This window comes from Crocodylus porosus, unplaced genomic scaffold (assembly GCF_001723895.1).
Source record: "Crocodylus porosus isolate Cpor-Errol unplaced genomic scaffold, CroPor_comp1, whole genome shotgun sequence".
NCBI lineage: Eukaryota > Metazoa > Chordata > Crocodylia > Crocodylidae > Crocodylus > Crocodylus porosus.
The window spans coordinates 23,023,897-23,044,732 of record NW_017728943.1 but is presented as its reverse complement, the minus strand read 5'-3'; the positions used below and the strand labels follow the sequence as shown (position 1 = coordinate 23,044,732).

Sequence of the window (20,836 nt, the reverse complement as noted above, 5' to 3'; positions counted from 1 at the left end):
AGGACTGAATACTCTCTGTCCCAGTGCCAAACTGATACACCTACTGTCAGCAGAGGTACCCAAGTTGGATTCCCTGAATACAAAAGGGATTAGAAAGCCAGCAGGGTGCTGCTCTCTGTTAGGGTGCCAATACTCTAAAAGTAACTCCCCTCTTCATTAAAAATAGCTCATATTCTATGAACACTTTACTGCACCACAAAACAACTGTGATAGGAGTTTTGGAGAGGGCAGAGCGCACAATCCTATGATGATCAGGTAATGGACAGAAGCTTTTGCAGGTGGTCAGTTGCCTGAGTACGTTTTGGCACCTGAGCACCTATTTTAAGGCTACTGAGATTTCACTGAGAAGGCCTGAGTTTTGGGCACTAATGGAATGAAGAAGAGAGAGGATTAAGGGTCAGTGGTGTCACATTTAAACAGAGTAGAAAAGCAGAGGCTGGAGTAGGGGTCTGACAGAAGAGGGCACCAGTGGAAAGCAGCACAGAAACACAGGGATGATCTGTGGTGGAATGAAAACAGGGTGGATCTGGAGAGTACAGTGGTCACAGATTGGATTGCGAATGCAGTCTAGGACAGGGAGAAGTTCAGCTCGTAGTGTTATGTTGTAAATACAATAAAAAGAGTAAGATGTTGTGTCTGCACAACAGGAAGACGAGTGCACAGCACAAAATTAATGCCAATAATGACTGAACAAACCACAAATGGCAAACAGGGCTACTGATAGCACACACAAAAATATAAGTCATGGGTACTTCTCAAACAGGAGAGGGGACTCAGCATTTCTACAAGGTGGAACAGGGTGGAATTCAGGCTGAGGTTGCAGTCCAAAGGCTAATGGAGAACCATGAAACAGAACTGGGTAGGGTCCAGGGTGAAAGAGGGTGGAGAGACTCCAGCAGTTACTAACACAGGTGAAAAAAAATGACCCACACCTGCAGTTTAAAGTTACCTGTTGGTTTTTTTGTACCCTTCTTTAACAGAAGCAGTTTGATCCATCTCCAGAAACACCCCAGCCATTCAAAACCAGGCTCTCACTCTCTTCAACATATAGGTCTTGTTAAAATAACTTCCTCAATGCTCCCGTGGAAGTAATTTATTTCAAATGCAGCTTCTCCTTTCCCATTCCCCCAGCTTGCTTTCTTCTCCAAAAGTAGGTTTCTCTCCTCCCACAAACTACTTACAAACCCTTCCTCACCCTTGTCACCTTTTCTGTCTCTTTGAAAAATATCTGACACTGCTCCCCTCTCCCTGCACGTTGCTGCCAATCTTCCCTTGACTCCTGGTTATTCTTCCATGCAGAAACAGCTTTCCCCATACTGGTGACCTAATTCTCCAGCCCCCCAGGGAGAAAGCAGCACCCTACCTGTACAAACCTAGAATCAACTCTCCTACTTATCCAAATGGGCCCCAGACTGGTCTGGTCTTCACCAGTGCTACTTCCCCCTTACCAAGTTCTTTTCCCTGGCTCTCTCCCTGCATCAGGGGTTGGCAATTATTTGGGCCCAGGGGTCACTTAGGCAGTTTCAATGTGTTGTTGTGGGCCAGGTCAGCACTTCCCTTCCCTTCCCCCCTGCCACAATTCACCAAAACTCCTTATGTGGGATGGGGCTGTGGGCAAGCAGTGGGTTTCTCCCACCAGGCAAGACGGGTGGGTAAGGCCAGGGTCGCAGGGCAGACCTTGTCCTATGGGGGGTAGGGGGAGTGGCATGTATGCTTATGTGTGGGGGCTGCCTAGGAGCTAGATTCCAGGAGCCAGCTAGGGATGAGAGATGGGAGGAGAGGGCAGGAAGCAGCAGAACTCGCCTGGGCAATGCAGTCCACAGCTGTGCCCACAGCACTCCGCATATGGGGCTAAGCCCCAGCCGCTCATGACCAGGGAAGCCTGTGACACACTCCAGCCCGCATCCACCAGCCAAGCCCCAGCCAGTGCGTACAGCTTCCAGCAGGGCTGCTCCCGGTATAGCTGCAGCTGTGTGGGTGCTACTCTGTTCGCCTCCCCTCCTAGAAGCTCTCCTCCTGCTCTTGCTACACCACTCTTGGCCAGCAGGAAGCTTCAGCTAGGTGGCTCCTGCCCTAGCACACAGGACTCTAGCTCCAACTCCTGGCTGCCTTCCACCCACTCCGCCCATCCAACGTGGATGGTCAAAGTGGGTGAAAGGCAGTCAGGAGCCTCAGCTGGGTGGCTCCTTCACCAGTGCATAGGGCTCTGGCTCCCAGGGCTCTAGCTCCAGCTCCCAGCTACCTTCCACCCATTTCATCATGCCAGGCAGGCAGAGCGAGTGAGTGCACGACAGGATTTCAGAAACCAGGATCTAGGGAGGAGGACAGAGCACTGCCACACGCTACCCTGCACCGCCACTGACTGCCTGGCTGGATGCAAGGGAAGCTTGCACGAGGTGGCTGCCCCCATTCTACATTTGGTTGCACGCTGCCCCACCCTGCCCCACCCCTTCTGGTTGTGCAACCCCCTGTCCCCCGCTCCGTGTCCGGCCACCGGTGGTACACTGATCCAAAACAGTTGAAACCCCCTGCCCTAGATCTTCTATAGCTTCCAGTTGAGCTTTCTCGCAGCAGGCATCAAAGCATCAATGCCATCAATTATTTGTGAACAAAGTGAAAATTCCCTTTTAAAAGGGAAATTCCCTTTTAACAACAACAAATAAGCCACAAAAACTTACAATAATTGTTTTTTTGTTGCATGTAACTGCAACCGAACCACTGGCAGTTAAGAGCACACAGAAGGAAAACTTAACAGCTTCAAAATGGTCACTCAGAAAAACTACAAGAGATGCTGAAGTGCCAATTTTAGCCCGACAGAAAGAAGTGAGTGTCAGATAAGCCACCAATACCTAGAACTCACTTGCTCAGTTCAGGAGTCAAACTAAGTGTCTATAAAATATTGTTTTGCTGGGAAACAATACTATAAACAAAACTGTAAAACTGGTCACCAAAGCAGATGGAAGCCTTCCCCTGGAAATATACTTGCATCACTGTTATATAATATCCATAAGAATGACCAACCAACAGATTTGGAAACAAAATGTTTTGTCTATGCAGATGACCTGTGCATAACCACCCAAAACAATGGCTTTGACCATGTTGAAAAATGAGGCACTAATTGGCCTCTAACCTCATACTACACTGAAAACTAGTTACATGCCAACCTAGTAAAAACACAAATTATATGCCAGTCATCTGAAAAACCATGAGGCCAACCACCAGCTCAACATTACATGACCTGGGACCCCACTATCCCACTGCTTAAATCTAGTTTACCTTGGAGTCACCCTTGATCGAACCCTCTTATACGAAGAACACAGCATAAAGACAAAAGAAAAGATGAGCACTCAGAACAACGTTCCACATAAGCTTCCCAAGTCCAAATGAGGAGCTAGCCCCTCAACTATCGAACCACTGCTCCGGCTCTCAGCTTCTCCTCTGCCAAGTATGCATGCCCCGTATGGGAGAGATCCATAAATGCCAAGCACTTCAACCCCATTCTGAATGATAGCTGGCGATGCATCACGGGATGTCTGAAGCCAGCCTAAACAGTGTGTACCTGCTGGTTGGCATCACTCCTCCAGACAACAGAAGAGCAGTGGCCAGCAGGATAGAATAATCAAAACAAACTGAAGATGTGAGATACCTGCTGTATGACCATTCCACAGCACATAAATTTTTGACGTCATGCAGGAGCTTCCTCACCAGCACCCAACGTCTTGATGCCATACACAAGGAGACATGACTACAGATGTTGAATGAAAGGCTGAAGAAAATACCTGTCAGTGGAAAAACAGATATTCCAGTAGCTGAGTCCTTATCACCAGTGGCTGACAAACCATGGCAAAGGTGGCGATGTCTCAACTGCCTACATACTGGAGTCAGATGCTCCAAGGAACTAATGAAGTGGGGCTACACCACTGGTTCAACCACCTCTAATTGCAGCACAGAGCCTTAAACTATGCAACATCTGCTACAATGCCCGCTGCTGGAAGGCACACATATAATGGAAGACTTTACAAATTACAATAAGCAAACCCAAGCATTTGTAAAAAAAAATTGTCAAACATGGTTTAGAGGCACGGGAAGACCACAACTTCCAACAAATTCAGTTTACTCTTGAAGTTCTGAGAGCTCACTGAATGGCACATGCCAGGAGATGAAAGAAACTACCCCTGGAGGAAAGAAAGGATACTTCAGGAAAGATATCACTAAAAACTGAACAAAGTTGAAATGGCTGTCACTAAAACATCCAACAGTAACTGACAGAAAAACAATTACCAAAAACAATTCAGTTTGACTAGAGAAAGCACAATGTGTACACATTTTCAAAGCTCCCAGTAATCAAGACTTCCATATTTCCAGCCCAGACTTAAACAGACACCATTTATAGCATGCAATTCTAACCTCAAGCAACCAAAATGGCCACAAAACACTCAATATGTATTCCATTTGATTCTAAGATAAAAATATGGTCATTTAGTAAATCAGTAATGCTATTCCAACTGCCAGTTCTCCACTCTCCCCGACATTCAGGATAGGTCATTTTTTCTCATGCACTGGCACTATTGGCAGAGTTTCAGCAAAACAAATTATGGCCTTAGCTAAAACTTGTGTGGTTCAGAATCGGATATATGGCACAGGAATAATGAGCAAGTGTCCAGAAATAAGCAAGGAGAAATCAAATAATAGCCAGACAAACTTTTTTTTTTTTTTTTGAAAAACAACCTCCGCTTCAGGACTCCCCACAAAGCAGCTTTATTCAGGTCTCCCTGTCCTGAGAAGACCCCCCTGAAACAAGAAATGGCTTCACAAGAGTCTCTGGTGTCCCTTTGCTCTTCTTGGTTCCTGGCCTTCCATAGCACCCCCACATCTGACAGCTGCTTTTCCCTAGTCAGCTCCCAGGAAGGAGATGTGTTTGCTTCTTCAAGGAGAAAGACCCAAAGCACTGATATCCTAAACAGCACAGAAGTCTTTTTTGTACCACTCCAATTCCCTCTGCCCATCCATCCTTGCCCTCCACTCTGCCCTCACTAAAACTATTCTCTCTCTCTCCCCCTCCCCAGGCCATTAGCCACGCTTGCAAAAGACTTACCAAACTTTAATCTAAACCTGGGGACAGCACTGACCTAATAAAATGAAAGAGTGTCATGGGAAACCAACCAGGGAAACAGCCCAGGCCCAGACTGCCACCTTCCCCCGGGATTTGTTGCCACAGGTGGTGGTGCAGGCAGAACAGAATCATAGAAAATTAGGATTGAAAGGGACCTCAGGAAGTGATCTAGTCCAACCACCGCTCAAAGCAGAACCATCCCCAACTAGATCATCCCAGCCAAAGCTCTGTCTACCCAGTTCTTAAAAACCTCCAAGAATGGAGATTCTACAACCTCTCTGGGTTACTTGTTCCAGTGTTTTGCTACTCTCCTAGTGAGAAAAATTTCCATAATATCTAACCTAAACCTTCTTTGCTACAACTTGAAACCACTGCTCCTTGTTCTGTCATCCGCCACCACTGAGAACAGTTTAGCTCTATCCTCTTTGGGACCCCGCTTCAGGTAGTTGAAGGCTGCAATTAAATCCCCCTTCAGTCTTTTCTTCTCCAGACTCCCAGTTCCCTCAGTCTGTCCTCAGAAGTCATGTGCCCCAGCCCCCTAACCATTCTTGTTGCCCTCTGCTGGACTATCTCTAATCTGTCCACATTCTTTCTGTAGTGGGGGCCCAAAACTGTGAACACAGTACTCCAGATGTGCCCTCACCAGTGCCAAATAGAGGGCACTCACTTCCCTCAATCTGCTGGCCACACTCCTACTAATACAGCCCAGTATGCTGTTAAATTTCTGCGCAACAAGGTAGGCTAGCCAGAGTCAAAAGGGATAGGATAAATTCATGGATGACAGCTCTATTAATGTGAACAGAATAGCTAAAGAGGTTTCTTCTGGCATCTGTAACCCAATAAATGGTGGATGCTAAGGAGGGTAAGACTTAATTTTACTCAGAAATCATGACTCAACAATTTCACAAGGTTGGCATTACTGGATGTGAGTTTTTCTTGCAAAGGCTAATCTCATTTTAGACAGAAAGTTAGCAGTCAGAACTTTGCTCCATGCACACTTACAATGAATCGTTTTTCAGACACACTTGAAATCTACTTACCTAAGCGACCAACCAATATCCTACTGGGGAAAGCACACATAAGCCCTTCTCCTAGCCCTGAGGTAAATGACTACTCATGGATGTGGGGAGTCCAACCTGTGATGCATCTAGGACATCATAGCTAAAACATGAAGGGGTAGCCAGGAAAATGTAAAGCAGGCACATCTGCAGACTCTACCGTACCCTCTTTCTCTCTGTCTTTTACCTCCACCAGGGGCTTACCTGTACAGGAGGCATTCCATTATTGCTCTGACAGAATTCACCTTCATCACCAGCACTGAGCTCATCAAAATCTTCCAGCAGGCGCACCATCATGCCTGGCTTAAGGGTCTCCTGCATATACTCCACATAACTGCCACGACTGGAGAAGTCTGACGGAGTCAAGAACCCATGGCTCTGCTTTTTGCGTGGCAAGGGCTTTGGAGAAACCAGAGGCACCTGGATGGGTGTGCAGGCAGGAGCCTTGGGCTGGAAGATGGAACGGATGACTTGAGGTCGTGCTTCCCAAAAGGAGAGGAGCTCCATCTTTTGGCTGCGGTCCCAGCCCATCACCCGCACCAACTCAGAGATGAGATTAGCCATAGCCATGCTGAACTCAAACTCCCGCTGCACGCGGGTCCTCTCCCCAAAGTGCATACTGTGGGCAGCGCAGTCCTGACGCTCTGCCCCCAGCTCTGTGCTGCTGTTGACCTTGTCCATGAGAGAGGTGACACACAGGTAACGCTTCACCAGAGAGAACAGCAGCTTTCCTGGGATCTGCAACAGACACAGGTTTCAGACCCATGGCCAGAGAGCTCCAGTCAGGCTTTGAAGCTCATTCTCAGCTGCCATTCCCCTCCAACCATACCACCACAATGTGGCTCAGGGGCCTGGCAGCAGGTATTCCTCACCTCCCACACCCTGCCCTTTCATCAGACCCCTGAAACATTCATCCCCACAATGCCCATCCTAACCATTCCACTCCCAACCCCCCCCAGAGAGTCTGAGAGTTAATTTTCCCTTCCCTCTAACAGACCCTTAAGCCAAGCTTTCACCCATATATGTCACCCCCATCCTACCTACCCAGAGCCCTCTCTACCACACTCCACTCCCCACCATCCTGCTTGCCTCGAGTCATCCTTCTACTCCCTCAAAACGAGGGCCCTGTGCCCCCTCCCAGCCCCACCCAAAATAGGTCTCCCAGCTCCAGCTTCCATCACCCCATCTCTTCCACCAGCAAATCCTCCATGGCAGAAGTTCTCAACATCTGGCCCATGGGCCAGATCCAGCAGTGTTATCTAGCCCACACGGCTCCTCATAGGTCAAAAAATTTAACAGCAAGGGAGCAATGGAACTGCTTCTTACCTGCCAAATGTCTGGACCCATTGGGAGTCCCAGACCCTGCATGCTCAATCAGGCAACCAATTCCAGTGCACAGGGGCAAGAAGGAGTGGCCCCAGGCCCCAGGCCCAATCCCAGGGTGCAGGAGTGGGAAAGGCAGCACTAACATGCGGGGCCCAATCTCAGCATGCACGGTTGGGGAAGGGGTGGGCACTGGACTCTTATGGTCCAATCCCAGGGCATGGGGGCCAACTGAAATCCCACAGGGCCCAATCCTGGTGTGCATGACCCGATCCAGCCTGTGGACTGTCCCTGCACCAACCATCTGGCCCACAGGGCAAAAAGCTTGAGCACCACTGCTCCATGCCCTTGTGCCCTTTGCCCCCCTTCCCAAGGGCTGCCTGAATCAGTTGCTACCTGTGGAAGGTGGATGCCCTCAAAGGACATGCAGTGCTCTTCAGAGGACGTAGTCTCTGCAAACAGCTCCAGGAGGGTGTAACGACTGTCACAGTCCATGTGCTGCTCAATGCCATCCTGCTGGCTCAGGGACAGGAGGACATAGGCCCGACTCCCTGCAAGCACAACAGATACCAACTTAATGCTTCTACATGGAGGCTCATCCACACCAGGAAGGAGAATCAAACACAACAAACACAACCTGTAGCCACTTATTCCCCTTGTGTAGGGAGTTTTGAAAGCCTGACACTCCCAAGCCCCTTTCAACAATCACCAAGGCACCAAACAATCCTAAGCTGAAAAGATTTTGGAGAGGTCACTGCACATGTTAGATAGGATGGCCTGCTATTCACCAGACTTTTCCCCATGTCAAGGGGCCAAGTAACAGTCTAGAGCAGCAGTTCCTAAACTGTGGTATGCATACCACCTGTGGTACGTAAATGACCTGGAAGTGGTATGGAAAAGGGGCCACATAAACCCAGAGCACAGCAGCACCATGTGTCAAGCAGCACCCAGCAGATAACTGTGATGGGGGGAACGGAAGCAAATCAAGACCCCCCGCAGTGAGAGAGATAGAGGGTAGGGGCTGGGGTGAATGGGGCCCCAGGGTGGGTGGTGGGATAATCAGAGCCTGGGCAGCTTATCCAGGGGCATGGGGCAGGGCTCCTCACCATCGCGTGCATCCTGGAGCAGGCATGTGGGGCACATGCCCCCCAGATCTGTGCATGGGGCAGACACAGGCTGCTGCTGGGCTCTGCACCACACTGCCGCTGGCTCGGGAACCTCACAGGATGCCACGTACCTGCCGTGCACTGGCTGCACTCCGTCTTCTGCCCACCTGATGGCAACAGGCACAAGGCATGCCATGCAGCTCCAGAGGCAGCTATAACATGGTGCAGAGTGCAGCAGCAGCATGCTGCTCCCCAGGAGTTTTCACTCCCTGGGCCAGCTGGCCCCATCCCCAAAGCAGGACCGGCACAAAGGCAGGCTGCACACTGGGCTCTGTACCACGTGACGCTGCATCCGGACCTGCACAGGACACCATCCGCCTGCCACTGCTGAGTGGGCAGAGGCACTTGGCCAACATGTAGGATGCACATGGCAGCAGGGCATGGGGGCAGCTCCTGGGGCAGGCATGGGGGGCACATGCCCCCAGGATCCATGTGGCAGGCAGAGGTGGGCTGCACACTGCTGCTGCCACTGCCTCCAGACCTGTGTGGGACACTATGTGCATACTATGCAAGACACTATGTGCCTCAGCCAGTCCTGCGCAGATCTGGAGGCAGTGCCACAGTGCAGAGCCCAGCGCCACAGCGCTCGCCTGCCTCTGCCTGTGCACAAATCTGGGGGGCACATGCCCCACCTTGCCTGCCCTGAAGTGCGTACGGCCCCTCCCCTCCCCTGCTGCCTCCAGACCTCCGCAGGACACCACCTGCCTGCCACCACTAGGCGGGCAGAGGCGCACAGGTACTTAAGGCCACACAGATACTTGAGATTATATTGTTTTAAATTGGTAGTACTTAGTCTATCAGTGTTTGGGAACCTCTGATCTATAGAGAAGAGGCTATGATGGCAAGTTTGTTTATTGCCACAGGAAGAAAGACAATGAAACAAAAAGCTACCAAAATTTAGCAGATAAATGAAAACAGGCACCTGGCAAGCACATACTAGCATTAAAAGTGATGCAGAAACTGAAATCAAAAGTCTTGTTTGAAAGCCTTTGTGTCAATTAAGAAAAAAGTCAAGACCTCCTCTCCTCCAAAACCACTAGTTCTGCTATTTCACATTACAAATTCACAGGCCCTGTCTGGCTTGCAGGATGGATCGGGCAACAAGACAAGATAGTGAAAGCTGAAGCTCTTGAGACAAGAGAAAGGTGATCATTGTTTAACACACTTTCCTAAGATGTCATTGTAATGATGCTGAAGAAAAATGACTCTTAAAGATTTAATATTCATGCTTTTCAATTAGGCAAAAGCTCACGAATTCAGTAGATCTTCCTAAAAAAAAAATTATACGTCTGATAGGTGTAAAGTCAAATTAAAACAAGTAAGAAAGCACCTTTGTTTTGGATTAAAAAACTCTTTGACATCTGTTTTACATTATAAACAAACCAAAAAGATCATTAGAGCAGGTCTTTTAAAAGCCTTTGCAGTTCATTTTGTAGGTGACACTAGTATTTCAAAAGTCTGCTGTGACCCATTTACAACCTTCTGAACAGTCTTCCCTGGAGATGCCACTTTTCATGCCTGGAAATTTCTGAGCACATGTGTAAAGTTTAAAAGCAGCTGTTAGATGTAATTATGGGTTATCACATAGCCAAAAAATAATGTAATATGTTGTGAACAGCTCTACAGCCACATTGGTGAGTAAAACCTAACATCACATGAGCTGTCATTCCCCTGCTCCTTATAGAATTTAAAATGTTTTAAGACATCTTCAAACAGCTAAAAAATTGAGAAAACTCAATGAGGTACAGGTTGTACATGCTGTATGCAATGCCCTGCCTGTCCCCACCTAGACCCTTGCTGCCTTCTGGATGGTGCAGGGGAGAGTTGGTATCCCAGATCAAGTATGCTGCAGAATCTTTCAGAGACAAATCAGAGGCACAGCCCTGTCCCCACTGATGCCAACAAGGGCAGGTTTAGACCAAATATTTTTATGTTGCATTAATGCAATTCCAGAGCAAGTTGTCTCCTGAACCCAACAGCAGCACACAAAGAACAGAAGCTGCAAAAACAGAGCTACCAGACTAGGACATAAACTTCAAGTCTGGTTGGAACCAGCTTAATACATCAACATACAGAAAGGAAAGACACAAAAGTTAGGACAAGGCAAGGGAGAGCCTGGAATACCCAGAACAAGGGGCATCAAGGTAGAACAAAACCATCATGCAAATGGAAAAAGAGGCAGAAATATGAACCATCAAAATGACATGGAAAGCAGCCACAAACTGCTGCATAAAACCATCAAAGCTGGAACACAATAATGAAGGCCCTACTTTCCAACTGGAATCAAGACAAATGAACAAATGAACCTGATAGCATGCAGAGGGGCAGCTGATACAACAAGAAATGTTAAGACATCCTGCAAATAATGCAGTGCATGCTTCTGCTGTCTGTTACATTATCCACCCATACTGAATAGAAGTGTACCAATGAAGGTTTCTGGGGCGGATATTATTAATGAGCCATATTGGCAGATACCAGTCCGAGCACTGATATGCAGCCTGGCAGCTTGGAAAGCAGCGTCCACCTGGTTAAGTCTGTTGTGGGGGAAGGGAAAGGGCAGATCAGGGCCCCCACAGTGAGGAAGGAGGGGGTCTGGGGCAGGGGCTGCCCAGCCAGGGCAGGGCACAGGACAGGGCAGCAAGCAGCCTGTCCAGGTGGCAAGTGGGGGGCGTGGCTCCCACCATTGCGTGTACCCCCAGGGGAGGCACGGGGGGGGGTGTATGCCCCCAATATCTGCATGTGGGGCAAGGGCAGGCTGCCGCTGCAGGCTGGGGCTAGGGGTGGCGCCTTCCTGGTGAGGGAGAAGGGAGAGGTTGGACCAGGGCTACATTTAGGCCAGGCAGCAGCAGCACTGGGGATGGGCTACAGCCCCCTGTAGCCCTCCCTTCCCATCCCAAGCAGCACCACTGCCCACCCCTGAGCACAGCCCTGGCCCAACCCCACTACTGGGAAGAGCCTGGCACCACCCCTGGCCCCAGCCCACAGCTGCAGTCTGCCCCTGCCCTGCACACAGACCCAGGGGACACATGCCCCCCATGCCTCCCCCAGGAGTGCACACAGAGGCAGGAGCCACCCCACCCTTTCTGCACAAGCCACTCACAGCTGCTTTCTGCACCCCGCCCCGTCTGGGCAACGCCTGCCCCTGCCCCATCCCCACCATAAGGGCCTCAATCTGCCTACCCCCACTCCCCTTCTCTCCTCTCACCCTTTCCCCCTCCAACAGACTTACCAGCTGGATGCTGCTCTCCCACCTGCCAGACTGGCCATGCGGTGCTGCAGCTGCACACATGCACATGGCATTTATCAGCAACATTATCAGACACATCAGCCAAAAGAGCCTATTGCCAATAATGTCAATTTTCCTTTCATCAGTGCCAATAAGATAAATACACTAATGCTGAAGCCTGTCCCCTTCCTATACATATATAATGGTACGCTACCCAACAATAATCACAATACCTAGTACTAGTTCTTTGCACAGGAGAACTGACTCCTTCAGGAAGAGGAGCCAAACTCTCTGTGGAAGCTCTTGGAGGAAGTGAACCATAGACATCTCCTCTAAGGTTCTATTCTCCAGCTCAGGGAATTTACTGTCCTGAGATTTCAGAGACCAGAGCCTACCACATACAGGAGCTATACCTTTTTTTCCCCATCTCCCTAGCCATAAGCAGCCTTTCACTACACAATCACTAGCTAAGGTCATCATTCATTACTGAAAATTTTACTCCATCCATCAACAAGAGCACTAGAGAAACAAGTTTAGCTTTACAATTTGGCTGATTGAATTATCTCAGGACTGAATAATAATACTGCACCAGGCTGTGAAGGCTCTGCACAGATTCAACAAGGTTTGCTTGTATGAGGCTGATCCTTTAAAGCTTTTCCTTATATCTAGACTTTGCTCTTTTACTTCCTTTAACCCTGGGGGGGAGGAAGGGCAAAGACTGCAAAAGCAACTGCTGAGGCTTCACCTTGTCTAGCTCAGAGACAAAAGCACAGTGCAACCAGGGCCTCATAAAAATGTCAGTGCTTATGTATGTGAACTCCTGCCCTTAGTGAGGATCTTCCAATCAACCAACCCCTTTCCAAGAGCCATTTTCCAAATGTAATATTTACCCTTACCAAACAACTCCATATGATCACAAAGTTACACCCTATTACCTCCCAGTACACTTTGGCTGTTTGGAAAACACCATCTACAAAACCTCTTCCATGTTCACCACAAGCACCAGCTTTCCAGCAAGCTGACACTATTCAAACATGCCCTGGGGTTCTGTACAGGGTCACTCACCAAGGGGTCTTACCTGCATCATGCGAAGCCAAGGCCCTCAGCATCTTGCCAGCACTGCGCCGGATTTGCTTCTCCTCATTACAAAGCATCTTCATCAGCAGATCCAGAGCCCCCGTCTCCTTGAAGACACCAGTCAATGAGCCAATGCTGGCGTAGGCACTCAGCACGTGGATGGTGTTGAGGATAGAGGATGCTGGGCCCATAGCCCTAGCCATTTGCCGGCCAGCCCGCTGCACCAGACTCCTGACATCTTCCTTCATTTCCAACAGCGAGGCTTCATCCAGTGTGACACCCGAAGGAAACGTGCTGGGTGCCTTCTCCTCCTTCACTCGCTGCCCCTCAGGCTTCCTCTTGCCCAGCAGCGTCGGGCAATTGGCATAGACCTCCTCTGCTGACATCCACATCAGGATGTTCTCCGCTTTGCTCTCTGTGGAAGAAGCATTGGCGTTGCTCCCCGTGCCCTCCTCCAAACTGAGGATGCTCCAGCGAATCAGGTACTCTGTGTGGCCATCATGGCTCCAGCGCTGACGGATCAGCTCCTCAGGGTAGGCCTGCAGCTTGGCCCCCAGGTTCACCAGCAGGTTTCCATTGCGCCTCTCACTCACCATGACGGGGAACGTGGCTGCAGAGGAAAGGAGAAAAGCAGGTTACAATCCCTGGAGACAGCTCCTCTGAGAATACCCCAGCCTGATGCTCCAAGGAAAAGTCCTCTCGGATGAAATCTCCAAGCTCTGAGCACTCAACTGACAGAAAGAAACCTGAAAATAGGCTGTTCCGACAGCTAAGACTTGTGCCATTCTGCAACCCAGGCCACAGCTTTGTAAGGAAAGTCCTAGTTTGGAGTTCTTGGAGCCCCAGAACTGATGGAAAATGAAGAAGGGCCTCTAAGGAGCTCTGGAACCCTCCCTGCAGAGGCAAACAGCATAGCTCCCTATGACAGTCAGCAGGAAAGATGGAAAAGGCCTAAGTTCATCTCATGGGAGGAAGCACAGTCAAGACAGGAAGGACACTGGACGGAGACTTGCTTCTCCTTTATACCCCTATTTCCCCTCCCTCCATTTATTGGTCATGTCTATTTAAACTACACTTTTTAGGTAGAAAGTACTTCTCACTAAGATTCCCTATAGCCACTAGCATTGTATCAATTATGCTTGGGACAAGTGACTAATAGTTTCTTAGCCTTGGTACATATATAGCAAATTCTCTGCATAAAGCAATTCTATCAGCCTCCCCAAACATTCTTGCTGCTACTCCCTGAATTCCACTTAAATAATATGTAATTTTTTGGTACTGACCAAAGGGGCAGATTTTCCAGAGCAAGGAATTATCACCTCAGACTGCCCAAATCTAGAATCACAGACTAAAACAACTCTACCACTACCTCTATATTTCAAACTCCTCTGACTTGCTACTCATGGCTGGTAACCAACTCCTCATCATTTGCCCTGCATCAGGGACCCCCTCCCAAAAAAAGGGCAACTCCTTCCTGATAATTCAGCTACATATAAATCCTTATTTCTAAACTACACCAGATGCTGGGGTAGATTCAATTACAATAAAAGAAAGGGGCTAACAGAAGGAAGGAATGGAAAGGAAGCAAGGCTGCTCACCTCTTTCAGGCATCACTAGCTAGCTAACCCAGCAGTCCTCAACCATTTTAGATTCACAGCATCCCCCTCCATAATTGTCTTTGACTTGGAGGTACCCCAGCTGAAAACCACTGTTGTACTGATTCAGCTTACCTCAGTGGTTCTCAAACAGAGTATTGCTACCGCAGCCAGGTAGAACAGCACCACATTCCTGGTATATAGCCAGATAAGTCTACAGCAGGCAAGCATGCCTGATCTTGCTGCAGCCCTTTCCAGTGTCCTCCACCCCCACAATTCCCCCAAGAAAGAGAGGCATGCAGGAAGGTTCCACCCATGCACCTGTTTCTAGGAAGGACTGTGGCAGAACCATGTGCTCCTGCCTGCTTTAGACTTACCTAGATGGGCATGAGGTATACAGAGCAGTTGCATCTGGTTGCAGCTGTCATGGTGCCTGCACCACAGCACCCCTGAAAGGGTCTCAGAGTACCACTAGGGACCACTGCTCTGGACACTTTTTTGTTTATTCTAGTTCTGTCACCTCAGAATTAACGTCCTTACCAGCCCCTGGGGTTAACACTAGCAATTCTTCCCACCTGCTAGCACTACCCAGCTGTCACTATCATAAAGCAAGCTCTCCACCCATGAAAGAAAACTATTTTGTTAATCAGCTGCAGGTTCTCCAGCATACTTGAGATATTACAGCAGGGGTGGGGAAAATACAGACTGCAGGCCAGATCTGGCCCCACCAACTGTCTGGATCCAGCCCACAGTGGCCCTCGCAGTGCTTCACATGAGGCTGAGCCCCATCCACTCCCACCAGGTGCTGGTGGTCACTGGACCAGGACCCAGCCAGCATGCAGCTTCTGACAGGGCTGTTCCCAGTGTGGCTGTAACCAGCGGGATGCTGCTCCTCTCCCCTCACCTCCATTGGAAGCTGCCCAGCTGAAGCTTCCCTTCCGACCACCCAGAGCAGAGCAGCAGGGGGAAAAGCAGGAGGAGAAGTTGCCGCTGGAGGTGAGGGGAGCAGAGCAGCCTGGACAACTTCAGTTGCACTGGGAAGTCCCCATCAGAAACTGCATGAGCTGGCCAAGCTGGTAGAGCTGTTCTGCTCCCCTCAGCTGTGGCTCCTGCCCAGCGTGTGGAGCTCTAGCTCTAGCTCCCAGCTGCCTTCCACCTGCTCTGTTCACCCAGCACAATGAGCAGTCAGTGGGCAGGCAGAGCAGGTGGAAGGCAGCCGGAGTCGGAGCTGGAGCTCCACGCACTGGGCAGGAGCCACTCAGCTGAAGCTTCCCCCCAGCTCACCCAGAGCAGCGTGGCAAGGGCAGGAGCAGCAGCCGCAACTGGAGGCAAGGGGAACAGAACAGTCCTGCCAGCTTGGGTCCCAGCCAGCAGGTGCAGCTTCAGGTGGGGCTGTTCCCTCTGTGGCTGCAGCTGGCTGAGTGCTCTGCCCCCACCTCCCAGTGACAATGTGAGCCCAGCTGTCTGCAGCTGCTAGGGTGGATAAAACTCAATTTTATTTTATTTTTCATTTAAAAACATAAAAAAATAAAAAACGGATTTTTTATTTACATCAGATTTGCTTTAATCGGGGGTTTTGTTAAGATGCTTTTTAAAAAAAAATCTATATAAAGATAGTTTTAATTTAAAATATGTTAAAGCTCAAAGATATCATCATGGAATAAGATTTATAAACTTCTAATTATATACTATTTGAAACAACATACTCATGTAAACTTTTTAGAAAAATGTTATAAATAGTTCACAACAGTCATGGACTGTATTATGGGCCCAATCTTATGGGGTTCCCTGAGATTCCTGTGTAGATTAGAAAAAATTAAAGAAAACCACTCTACCCAATGGGACACAGTGCTCAGTCTAGAAGATCCCATTAAGCATCTCTGTGATACTTAGCTTCAGTTCTCAAACTGTGGATTTGTCTCTCCAGAGGTAATAACCTTGTTAACAGCAGTATATGGAAATGAAAGATAACAAACATGATTACCTACCCATCAGCCCTATTGTCTCTCTGCAAGTTTGTGTACACAGTCAAGACTTTACCTATCTCTAAAAGTGCAAAGTTTCAGGAAGTTAAATGAATAAAGGAAATAACAAGAATGCATTATTTGTAGAAAACAATAACTAAATTGAGACTTCTTGACCAGTGATTTAGATCATGATTTAAATCATTATTTAAATCGATTTGCTTTAAATAAAATCCACCGTGGCAGCCACACTAGGAACAACTGCGCCAGAAGCTGTATGCTGGCCACGGCTGGCGGGTGCGGGCAGGAGCATGGCATGGGCTACCCCATGGGCTTGGCCCCATGTGGAGGGCCATGGGGGCAGCCACCAAGCAGGTGAATTCTGCTAAATGCACCCCCCACCCCCAGCTGGCTCCCAGATAGCTACCCCGTCTTCCCTACATGCCCCCTCCACAGACCCCCATACACCCCCTGGCTCCCCCCACCACAGGGCAGGGCATGCAGGGAGCAGATTGTGTCTGTCCTGCTCCTCAACAAGCTCCCTGCCCACCCAAAGCCCCATAGGGCGTTTTGGTGAGTTGTCATGATGGGAGGGGGTGCTGACCTAGCCTACAACACCTCATCAAAACTCCCTGTGTGGCCCTCAGGCCTAAATAACTGCTCACTCCTGTATTATAGTAACAACTGCCCTTGGAAATGCCTAAAAAGTGTAGGAAACACAACTAAGCAAACAAAAAAGGCACAGCCCGGCCCCCCCCCCCCCCCCGTCAGCTGGGACTCTCACCACTCACCCTCCTGAGCTGCCAGCTAGTAAGTCCATTGTGGTGGAAAGGGAAGAGGGAAGGAAGGGACATGTGGGGAGAAACAGATCAACCCCTCCCCGCCATGGTAAGGGAGGGAGCAGGAGCAAGGGCAGGCGCTGGCCAGCTGGGGCAAGGCATGGGACAGAGGCGCAGCTCATCAGGGGGATTTATGTGGGGCAAGGCAAGGCAGGAAGGCAGGCTGCAGCTGCGGGTTGGAGCCAGGGCTGCGCCAGGTTCTTCTTGCCAGAGCTGGGCTCAGGGCAGGGGCTACCGAGGGAGCTGCAGCCACCCCAAATTTTTCCATCACTTCCTCCCAGTGCCACCACCGCATGCCCAGCACAGCCCCAGCTCTTCCTGGCTCAACCCCTGCATCCCCCCAATACAATGAGCTGGGGCTGTGTTAGGCAGGCAGTGGCAGCAGAGCTGGGAGGGAACTACGGCCAAATTTAGGGTGCCTGCAGCCCCCTCCGTAGCCCCCACTCCAAGCCCAGCCCCCAGCGAGAAGAGCCCCGTGTAGCCCAAAGCTGCAGGCTGCCTGCCCCACCCCATGCAAATCCGGAGGCACATGCCCCACCCCACCCTCCATGCCCTCCCAGGGTGCGCGCAGTGGCAGGAGCACCCGCTCACCCCCATCCCCGACAACCCGTGGCTCCATCTCGCACCCTGCCCCACCTGGGCAGTGGCTGCCCCTGCCCCCTTCCTCACCACAGGCGGGGTGGTTGATCTGCATCCCCCATGTCCCTTCCCTCCCCACTCCCCTTCCACCACAACAGACTTACCAGCTGAAGGCAGCTCTCCATGCTGCCAGGCTCTGCTCCTCGCTGCCTGAGTGCTGCACTGCGGATGCATGCACACAAGGGCATTTACTGGCCAAATTATGGCCCACATCAGACCAATTTCCAATATAGACAATTTTCTTTATAGCCGTACCAATCCAATATTGGACTGATGTATCAGTGCACCTCTAATATCTAGATATAGATAAAGATCAGGGTTGGGCAAAATGGCAGATCTGGCCAGCAGCGGCTCCATTTCCCAGCAGCCCCTGCCAGCACAGCTGGTCCATGGAGACCTCAGCCACTGTGCTATGATACCACAAAGCTGGAGTTGCCATGAAGACCAGCCCCAGCTGCACTGGCAGGCCAAGGCCGGGGGTTGCTCTGGAGCCACTGGGATCTTGCAGCAGGTGCAGCTTAGTCCAGGGCCAGGGCAGAGCCATGATGTACCACCTGCACACTCCGGACAGGAGTATGCAGGCAGCAGATCACAACTTTGCCCCAGCTCGGGACCATGCTGTCACCGCTGCAAGGAGCCAGAACAGAGCAACAATCTGCTGCCTACACACCCATGCCCAGAGCATGCAAGCAGCATATCACAGCTCTGCCCTGGCCCCAAACCAAGCTGCCCACAACACAATATTCCAATGGCTTCAGAGCAGCCCCCGGCCCTGCCCTGCTGCATGCCCTGCCCAGTGCAGCTGGGGCTGGTCTCCATGGCAGCCCCAGCCTTATGCTATCACAGCACAGTGGGTGGGGTCTTCATGAAGACCGGTCCCAGCCATGTGGGCAGGAGCTGCTGGGCAATGGAGTCCACTACCAGCCAGATATGGCTTGCAGGCTGGACTCTGCCTAGCCCTGATCTCTCTCTCTCTCTCTAGGTTGTAGGCTTTATTTTTAGAAGGAACACACCATACATTTTAAGGCAGTGATTTATTTTGATATTTTTTCAGATTAATTTTTCAGCTACATCAGAAAACTGAATTATGATTTGGTTATTTTATTTACCAAAGCTAACTGAAGCAGGTACTTATAAAGTCACTGGGAAGCTATCTCCAATTCACTAAATTAATTATGGATATTTGGGGAACATTTTTGCCATGCTGGATTGGGAAAACAACAACAACCATCCCCAAAACAGACACTGAAATTGTTTTATTTAACTAAAACAACACACTTACGTATTTTGGATATTTTTCTTCAACAAACGTATAATTATTTTAACAAAACAAGCATATGTATTTTTGATTTTTGAACTATTTTAGTTATAAATGTGAAATGTGTTTTTAACAAAAATTAAATAGGTTATTTCAGCTACATAAACATGAAAAACTTAAAATACTGGGTTATACAGCAAACTCAGTATTCACCTCCTCTTCCTGTTTATTCAGAGATTCGGAAAAGACAATATCAGTTCACAGAGATGTTTAATGGGATCTTCTAGACTGAGCACCGAGTCCCATTGAGCAGAGTGGGTTTCTTTAATTTTTATTAATCTATACAGGAGCCTTGGGAAATCCCTTAAGATTGGGCCCCTAATATAGTACCTGGCCTTTTGTCACTTATTTATAAAACTTTTCTAAAAAGGTTACATGAATATATTGTCTCAAATAGTATATAATTAGAAGTTATAATCCTCATGTTAAAGCTCAAAGAGATCATCATGGAATATCTTAAATTAAAATTATCTTTATATAGGTTTATTTTTTTTTAAAACATCTTAAAAAAAGGTAAAAAAATATGCGTCACGGGAAGAACAGGGGGAAGATCCCAAACAGCCAAGGGGGAGCCCTGAGGGCAGGAACCCTCAGAAGAAAACAAAAGTAAAAGAAAAGAAATGAAAAACTTTTTACCTGCAGCAGGATCCGCAGCAGAGCCAGAGATGGAGGTGGGACCCACACGGCTCATTAGCTGCGTCTTTATACACCTGTGGCCAACTGATAAGGGCAGCTGCAGCAGCCGGCCAGGAGGGATAAAAGGAGCAGCTGGCAAAGAGGGAGGGAGAGACCTGCAGGAGCACCAGCAGGGAAGTCTCTCCCAGAGCCCCCACACTGGGGGAAAAGTGTGGGAAACTGCCTCACAGCACGGGAAGATACAGTGGAGCCCGCCACAGGAAAGACGCTGACGGTGGCAGCACAGGAAGCGTGGGATCAGAGGCACCTCGTCCAGACCGGGGAACCAGATTAGAAGACCGGAAAGAGCAGGAGGAGCTTGACGCCCAGGGTTACCGCTGAAGAGCCAGAGGGGCCAGCAGATGCCAAAACACCAGACCGAGTGGGACCACTGTGGGCTTGAGAGGGCTCAAGGAAGCCCCCCAGGTGGGGGATGAAGGGCATAAGCAGCATGAGGGGCTGTGGAAGACGGGCCCCAGCGGTACAGAGCCACCCCAACAGGGGACATGGGGAAGCCGTACCAAGAAGGACCACCAAGGGTCCAGCGAACCCATAGGCTGGGCGAAGAGTGGAGAGGAGGACACAGTAGCCTACAGTCTAACCCGGACCCAGTTTAGGGCTAGCTAGGGGCCTCAGGTGCCTGGGGCCTGTTGTTGTAGGGCAGGCCGTGGGACCAGGTGATAAAGGGGGCAAAGGAACTCTCTTAGTATCTCTGTTGCTGGTATTTTATTTTTTTATGTTTCCCACTTTTGGAGGCGTTGCAGGGCAAGGTATATGGAGCCTGAGCATTGTTTAAACCTAAAGGGGGTTTACAGCCTCAGGCAAGGCTAGACAGCCATGAGA

The 20,836-nt window shown here is 49.6% G+C and overlaps 2 protein-coding genes across 2 annotated transcripts in view; both read right to left on the bottom strand.

Annotated features, from left to right (window-relative positions):
* Nucleotides 1-20,836, bottom strand: part of PPP2R5D (protein phosphatase 2 regulatory subunit B'delta) — a 1,176,261-nt gene that overhangs the window by 715,131 nt on the left and 440,294 nt on the right. The gene's annotated exons all lie outside the window — the stretch shown is intronic.
* The window catches only part of LOC109318995 (cullin-9-like), a 44,526-nt gene that overhangs the window by 18,141 nt on the left and 5,549 nt on the right, over nt 1-20,836 (bottom strand). Inside the window, exons 2-4 of the mRNA XM_019548514.1 lie at nt 12,965-13,573; nt 7,891-8,045; nt 6,376-6,909 (exon numbers count right to left, since the gene is read on the bottom strand). Coding sequence (XP_019404059.1) covers nt 6,376-6,909; nt 7,891-8,045; nt 12,965-13,559 — 1,284 coding nt within the window. The 5' untranslated portion in view covers nt 13,560-13,573. The remainder of the gene's footprint in view (nt 1-6,375; nt 6,910-7,890; nt 8,046-12,964; nt 13,574-20,836) is intronic.